This window comes from Strix aluco, chromosome 14, assembly GCF_031877795.1.
Source record: "Strix aluco isolate bStrAlu1 chromosome 14, bStrAlu1.hap1, whole genome shotgun sequence".
NCBI lineage: Eukaryota > Metazoa > Chordata > Aves > Strigiformes > Strigidae > Strix > Strix aluco.
In genome coordinates this window covers 11,314,737-11,322,757 of record NC_133944.1, presented here as the reverse complement: position 1 = coordinate 11,322,757, position 8,021 = coordinate 11,314,737, and the positions used below count along the sequence as shown (strand labels likewise).

The following is an 8,021-nucleotide window of genomic DNA, read 5'->3' as shown; positions in this document are numbered from 1 at the left end:
CCTTCAGGCAAAGAGAAGCAATTAGTCTTGGAGTTGTGAATAAATAAAAATCCATTTATATACCCGTCCTTGACACATACCTTGCAAATCTTAGAAACTTCATCTAGTGGGAAAAGAAATGTTAAATCATGAACACCAATACTAATCATATTGCAATGTTGCTTCCTAAAACTGTTTAGTTTATATCAATCTTTTAAGTATTAATTCATATGTATATATTCATACATATTGAAACACAACAACAGAAAGGCACATTTGAGTGAGAAGAAAGAAATGAGTGCATATAGAGCTGTAACGTGTACCTTTATTACCCACAACATTAATACAGGCAAGAAAAAACTCAAAGCTCTCAAGTACATTGTCCTTTTCTTAGATACCGTAAAAACAATCCTGCACAAGTTACGTACCATGCGCATGCCTTTTTCATCCCAAGTGCTACTGTGTCTTTGCTTTGATCTACAAACAAACAAAACAAATCTTTATTAGCCATGCATCCCATTTCCATGCAGCACAATTAAATGGTACCTGTCACAGAGGTGTTGGGATGAGTCAGAAAACAGTTTCTACTTTTTGTTCAGTGCAGTATTGTTAGATCTTCTCTTTCCTCTTTACTGTGCCTCAGTGCAGAAGCATCCTATTTTTACGATTCTCTGATTGCTGTTCGATATTCTCATATTTATTATTTAGCAGTTAGTAATTCACAGAGGAAGTAAAAAATTATGACGCCAAGTCATCCCAAATAGTCCGCCTGCACCCCTACCGAAAAGCTGAGTGAAACTGGGGCTGCGTGACAGGTCACTGAGTCTCAGTGGTGCTCGTCCTCTCTGTATCCACTTGTTGACCAGCGTGCTGGGGAAGTGAGACTACTCAGGCTACAGCCTTGTCCAGTGACCAGGTGAAGCAGCTGTCTGGGACACGCTTCTGTTCGGAGATTATTTTAGAATAAAATCCACCCCTTTGTGCTGCGCTCTCGTAGGCAAACAGTCCCAGCCTGGAGGTCAGAGGTGGGATGGTGACCCCCGCAAAGCATCGCACCTGGGCTGTTGGGATGGTCAAGGAAAACAAATTTTAGTCTGTTCTGGATGCAAATCTCTCTGCTGACCTAGTTCTCATTCTCCTTTTCATTTCAGAAGCTCAGCTAAAAATCCATAAATTAAGGAAATTAACTGATGGAGCCTCCGGCATCTTTGTAAGCTATTTAAATCTTTAAATTTACAACATCTTCTGCATATATCAAGTAATTGAACTAACTGCAGGGATGTAACTTTAATGAGAAAATTTCCCTCTTCTCCTGTAGTTTGTACTCTAAAAAAAAAAAAAAGCTACCCTTAGGAGAAAAGTTTCTGTTTATTCCTGCCACGGAAGAGAAGTTTAAAAAAAAAACCTCAATTTTTAGGGGTCCTGCCCGCCTTCCTCCCCTGCTTCCTGGCGGGCCGGGACGGCTCCGCGGCGCGGCGCGGAGGGGAGCGCGGGCGCGGGAGGGGAGCGCGGCCCCCTCCTGCGCGCCGGCGGCCTGACCTTTCCGGCAGCCGCGCAGCGTTGCATAACTCCCCTGCGCGGCCGCGCTCGGCGGCTAGTAGGCGCTGCAGCCCGACGAGTCGCCGCGGCTCGCCGGCCGCCGGGACGCGCGGCGCCCCTCCGCGGGCGCGGTAGGCGGCGGGTCCCCTCCTGCCCCGAGTGCGGGGAGGAGGCGGCCAAGCGTCGGGGCCGCACCGCGGGGCCGCCCGCCGGCTGCGGCGCGCTGGGGCGGGGAGCGGCGCCGCACCCTCCGCCAAACTTCCGCGGGGACCAGCGCGGAACGGGGCGCATCCCCCGCGGGGGATTGCAAAAACGCGCAGGCATCGGCAGAGCCGCATCTTTGGCTGAAAGTTGAGGGAGGGCTTTGCTGCTTTTTTTTTTTTTCATTTTTTTCGTTTTTTGGGGGGGAGGGTGGTGGTGGCCCTGCCGGCCCCCCCCCCGCGGCGCGCGGGCCGGGCGCGGTGCGCGCCTGCGGAGCCGCCCGCGGAGCCGCCCGCGGAGCCCCGCGCCATCGCGCCGCGCGCTCTAATTGAAATGGCGCTTTTGGCCGGGGGCGGGCTGCCAGGGCGCTCCGCAATAGCACAATGCATGTCGATAGACGTCATTTGGTTTTAATGGCCTACAGGAAATTTGGCGTTTACAATGCGAGACATTAGCAAAGGGTGAAAAGGAGGGGGAGGCAGGATGGATGGATGGATGGGAATAATTGCAGCCCCCCCCCCCCCCCCCCCCCCCCCGCCTGCGAGACCCCCCGTCCGCACCCCGTCGGCGCTGGGTGCTGCGGGGAAGTGGGGGCGGGGGGGTGTCGGGGCTATTTTTTTTATTATTTATTTTTGAACTTGATCTAGTTTATCAACAAGTGCAGAGTGGGTGCTACCCTAATTGTAACAGAGGAGTCAAGAGATGTGAGAAACGTGCCCTGTGTTACTTATTTGGGAGCTGAAAATTTATGCCTAGTTGAAAATGCCTGGGGAAATATTACATCAGACCAAATGACAATGATTAAAATCAGCTTTTTTCCCCCCTTCCCCCCCCTCTTTTCCTCCTTCTTCTTTTCAGTAAGTCTGTTGAAGGACGTGACAGTGGCCTGATCCTCCCCAACACCGAACCGTTATCCCCCGGCAGCGCCGGGCCGGGCCGGGCTGCGCGGGGCTCCGCGGGGCTCCCGCCCCGACCGCGCCGCGCCGCGCGGAGGGGCTCTGCGGGCGGCGGCGCCGGGGGCGCGGGCTGGGGCGCCGGCCGCCTTCCCAGCCTGATTTCATTTTCAGGGGTTGTATTTTATTTTATTGGGGGGGGGGGGGGATAAATCTGGAGACCTTCACCAAAAGGAGGGAAAAATATCCAATTTTCATCGCAAAATTAGCTAGGGCGAGAGCAAAGGGCTGAGCTAATTGTAGCCTAATCCTCTGCCCTGCAGGCGTTTGCAAAGCCCTGAGCAAGAATTCGCTTTTTTTCCTCCTCTTCTCCCTTCCCTCTGTTATTTAGAGACGGGATTATTGCCTTTCTTCTCATAACAGCCTCGGCAGTTTCATTTAAAGGCTTTTTTTTTCCCCCCCTTCACACACACACACATCCACACACACACAAAATAAATAGAAAAAGAAGCAGCAAAAACAGAGAGGGGGAGAGAGACACGCTTTAAAAATAATAATAATCGCAGCAGGATCTGCGGAGCAAAGATAGTAATAAAAGCAAAAAGCGGAGCCCATCCGCACACAGCCCCGGCCGAGCCCGAAGGGGGGCTGGCAGATCTCTGCGCTGCTCAAGGTAAGGAAAACGGCGGCGGCGGCTCCGGCGGCGGCGGCTCCCGCGAATGCCCGGGCCGGGGCCGGCGCGCGCCTTGCGCGCCGCGCTGTGCTGCGCTGCTGCGCTGTGCTTTGCATCGCATCGCATCGCATTGCATCGCGCTGCACCGCGCCGCGCGGCACGCTCGCGCCTTCGCTCGCTCCTCGCTCCCTTCTCTTTTTTTTTTTTTTTTTTTTTTTTTTTTTTGGAAAGTGCCTCTTCTTCAAACTAACTCGGCTCTTGGCTCCGGAGGAGAAGCGGCGGAGGGGTGTTTTTTTAAAGCTACAGGACCCGTTTGCAGCGGCCGCCCCGCTTTGCTACCGCTGTGCGCGCGTGTGTGTGTGTGTGTGTGTGTGTGTGCGTGCGCCTCTGTGTGTGTGTGTATGTTTTGTTTTGCTCCGCGCCAGCATGGGCAGCGCCGGCGGAGCCCCGCGGCCCGGGGTGCCCGCGCTCCCGCTGCCGCCCCGGCCCCGGCTCTGAAGACGGCCAAGCCCCAGCGCGGCGGAGGCAGCGCGGCTCGCTCCGCGCTCTCGCATGGTACACGCGGAGCCGCGGTCGCGCCGCGCCGCGCCGCGGGGGTCGGGCGGGCGGGGTGGCGCGGCCGCGGGGGTGCGCGGGGGTTGCGCGGGCCGGGGCGCGGGGGCTGGCGGCGGGGCGGCTCGGCACAAAGGGAAGGCGGGCGACAATGGGGAGCGCCGCGTATGGAAAACACGGGCGGGCTGTGAATGAAACTCTGGCGCCAGTGAGAGTGGAAGGCTTGGTTTGGGGTAGACTTCAAACCACTCTAGGCTATAGTTTGCATTTCTGTTCCTGCATGCGATGTGGCACACTTCTGCAAAATTAATACATTAGCCTGGCTAATGCTCACCACCATTGGCTGCACGGAAAATGTACAGGATCGGGGATTCGGGCTTGGCTTTTTTTTTTCCCTTGCATTCATCTAAGACATCTCGTTTCTTGTTATGTGGGAATAAGTAAAGGACGCCATGTTGTGCTTTTTTTTTTTTTTTTTTGGTTGAATTTTACCTTTGGGCATACAGCATGTTTAAAAGAAAAAGGCAGAAGTTGAGTGACCGGGTGCGTTGCTTGCTGGTGATTTCCCTGACCATCAGTAGGGAAAGGCATTCGGGTGACGTGAAACTTGCACTAAATAGACTGGAGCCTGCCAGAGATAGGCGGGTTGCGGGGGGGGGGGGGGGGGGGGGGGGGGGACGGGGACGGAGAAAGCCTTTTTTTTTTTTTTTTTTTAATTCGGTAACCAGAGCTCCAGAGGGAGCTCCCCCTCCCCCCCTGCCCTCTAAAAGTTTTGGGCACGATCTCCTCTGTCACTCGGTCCAGTGTTCAGTGGAGCAGCGTGGAGGTGTGTGCGAATGTTTACCGGACTTTTAATTCTGGAGCCATGGAGCCCAAGGGTGGCAGTCCCCACCTCCCGGCTTTGTCTTTAGGCTCGGTTCACGGCGTAAGCAGTTGTCTCGGAGTGGCTCTGGAGGCAGACCCGAGCGGTCGCCGTCCCTGTTTGTAGAGACAAAGGTAATTGCCGAGTCTGTAGCTGTGCCCCTCTGGCTGCGCCGACCGCGGGCCGGGGAGATGCAGACGGTGCCGTGGAGCCACGGGAGCGCCGGGGTAACTTCTGCAGCCGGTTACCGCCCCCGGGCGCCGGCGGCGGGGCGGCCGGGGGGCTGCAGCGGGGGATTCTACCCCCTGTGCTCGCGTGGGTCTGCTGGTAAAGAAAGGAGGGTCTCCGGGGAGGGAGAGCAGCCTCCCGAGGATCCCCCCCAGCGCCCCGGCGGGGAGCAGCTGCGGGCGCTGCTCCGCTCCGGGCCCCGCCGGGGGGGCGCAGCCGGCGGGGCCCCGCTCGGCCGGGCTGTGGCCCCGACCTGCCCTCGCTCCGGCTCCCCGGGAGAGCGGCTGCTTCATGGCAGGTCCTTAAACCTGCCGTTTTCATTTCACGTCTTAAATGTGCATGAAGGAATTAAACTGCACGAGTGAATAACAGCATTAGTTTCAATTAATTTTTATCCTGGCAACAATAAACTTTAGAAACAAAGCGCTTTTACATCCTTAATTAGTCTTGCATCCCATCTGTAGTCTTTTAAGTGCCTGCTCCTTGATTTAACTTTGTCCCTCCTTCAGAGCCGCCTCCTTTTTCATTCTTTTCCCTTTTTTCTCCTTACCCCTTCCAGCCTGCTGCCTGTTTCTTTCCTGCAACCTTTCACCTCCCTTGTCCCTATCTGTCTGCTCTGCTCTGTGCAGTTTATTTCTACTGTATTTTCCCAACATCAACAGCAGTATTGGTTACCATGGCCCCGAGCTATGTGCAGAGGTGGGAAAGCTTCATCCGCCCAAAAGTTCTTACACTTTTGAAGTCTTTCTTTTAGTAGGATCTGAAATGTATCATCTAGAGTGTGTATTAAATGAACAGTATTCCTGAAGGCTTTAGAGCAAGAAAGGCAACACCCTGGAAAATTCTGCAGTCTTTCAGCATTCTCTGCCCTAGGGTTATAGCCCTGGGCACGGAGCTGAATGGAGCTCTTACAACTGCCTTCTGTTTACCTTTTATGGTTAAAATAACAGCTTAGCAAAGAAGCAACTTCATGGAGAAACGATTCAGTGAAATCATCTCAAGCTGTAGCAGCATAGCTAGTTTAATCACCCCTAGAGAGCTGAACAACTGTGAGCACAATGGGACACAAAATCATTTTGTGTGTAAATGAGCATGGCATTGTGATTATTTCACTTTGCATGGGCAAATAGTTTTTACAAGCAGTACTTATGCAGTTAGCTTAGAAAGGCAGAAAAAGATAAGCTGGCTCTGAAAGATCTTGGTGTGTAATGTTTGAAAAACTAAATATTCACATAATTTGGGAATCAGGCTCTATTGATTTTGCCTTCAGCAGGTTCCTGTGTTACTTATTAGAGCAGGGTTATTGCCTGTGCCACTAGTTGGGATGCTGTATCCTGTTGTAGGCAACTAAAGAGCAAGGATTATTTTACATGGTTTAATAAATGAAGTTTGTTAGTGTTTCTGTGATATTTACCCTTAAGGTTTTAATTTTCACATCAGTATTAGAAAATACGTGCATAAAGACTTTCACTGGATAAATACATTTAGGATTTTGCTTTGTGCATAAAATAAGTACATTACTCAGTGTGATGAATTTTAGCTGCGTTTTACATTAAGAAGAGGAAAGAGTCATTAGAAATAGGGTTACGGTACCTTAAGAAATAGGGAGTATTTATTTTTTTGGAGCAATAGGAGTGTTTTCAGTGCCCTTCATGTAGTGCTTAGCAATTATGCCCCTTGATAATTTGCTCATATGAAAATGATTGAATTCCGCAACTTTAATAAAAAAGTAGGATTCATTTTTTTAATACAAACCCTCTCCAACCAGGGGAAAAGCCTGTGTTTTAATTCCCCTTCTCCTCCCCTCCCCCAAAAAGCCAGTGGCACCCTCAATAAGTATGAAAAGCCATAAAAGTTTGAGAACTATTTTAGCTTTCCAGTGATTTTCTATAATTAAGTGTTTTTTCAACACATGCTCTGGCTGAGAGATGCCAAAAGCAGAGGATTGTTCAAAAGGTCCCTCCAGTGAATAGTATAAATTAAATATCTACTGTGTATGGCCTCACTGAGAATCTCAGACTCTTTACAGATCAAGGAATTTACTGGTATACTAACATTAAACAAAATCCTAAGATAGCAGCAGTGTTTAAATATGCACAAATAGATTCGGATCACTTGATCTTTAGCTATCTGTGCATATTTTAAAATTGAAGTCTGTATTTCAAGACAAATGGTTAAATGTAAGACACGTTTACAGAAGACTGGAAGTCCTTTGATTTCATTTGGAAATTGTAACAAGGGGTGCAGATGAGCCCTAATTAGGCACTTGTTTTGTGAAACTGCGTGAGGTTTATTTCTAAGGCAGCTCTGTACCGTGCAAGGTCTGTACCTTTATCATTAGTGATAATACTTGGGGTCTGAACAAAGACAGGGTTGACATTCAGCCTGGATCTTCTGACCCTTTCATTTAAGTGAAGGAGTAGAGAGTGAACATGAGTTTACAGTGCTCTTTGGTAAGAAAAAAAAACCTTTGTCTGTGTTGGCAGACAGATGAGGCACTCACAGATTAGCAAATACGTCGCTAAAATACTGTAGGTACTTACGTGCTAAGTTGTTTTTAAAAGTTAGTTCTTTTATTTATGCTATATGTCATATTTACTGAAGATTGCCCACAACAGGCTCTTGTGGGAAACAAGAAAGCAACGTCTTCAGTCATGAAAGGATTCAATCACTTTCCTTGAAGGTGGTGCTGTAGTAAAAATGTTAATGCCCAATTTCGCATCGCTGACACAGAAGTCCTAGGACAGAGTTGGTATTTGCTTCGTGTTCAGTGCAGATGTCCGTCCAGCCTCCGAAGAGAAAAGGATGTGGATTCATAATGGGGTGATGTATTTCTGTGCTGTAGATGCAGGAAATTCTTAGGAGCTAACCCAAGATGAAATACAGTAAATGAAGATGTTGTGATGACTTTGTGAAGCTGTCCAGATGTATTAAGATTTTTCAATCCCTTTCCATGTAGCTTGAGATTTTTTTTTACAAAGAATGCTGCTAATTGTATGTTCATCGAGTGGCGTAGCTAGGCATCTTGTGCAAAATACTGCTAAGAGAAAGGCGAGACCAGCTTTAGATTTCTAAGAAACATTGTCAAAGTAAT

The 8,021-nt window shown here is 50.1% G+C and overlaps 1 protein-coding gene across 2 annotated transcripts in view; it reads left to right on the top strand.

The window, feature by feature from the left end:
• The first annotated feature begins 2,940 nt into the window (after nt 1-2,940).
• The window catches only part of KCTD15 (potassium channel tetramerization domain containing 15), a 44,453-nt gene continuing 39,372 nt past the window's right edge, over nt 2,941-8,021 (top strand). The window contains exon 1 of one of the 2 annotated variants that reach the window (XM_074840118.1): nt 2,941-3,285. Coding sequence is in view for 1 of the 2 variants with exons in the window: in XM_074840116.1 (XP_074696217.1) it covers nt 3,838-3,840 (3 nt within the window). In the remaining variant the exon portion in view is untranslated. Of the gene's footprint in view, nt 3,286-3,831; nt 3,841-8,021 lie in introns of those variants that run through there. The other variant, XM_074840116.1, reaches the window with a different exon arrangement.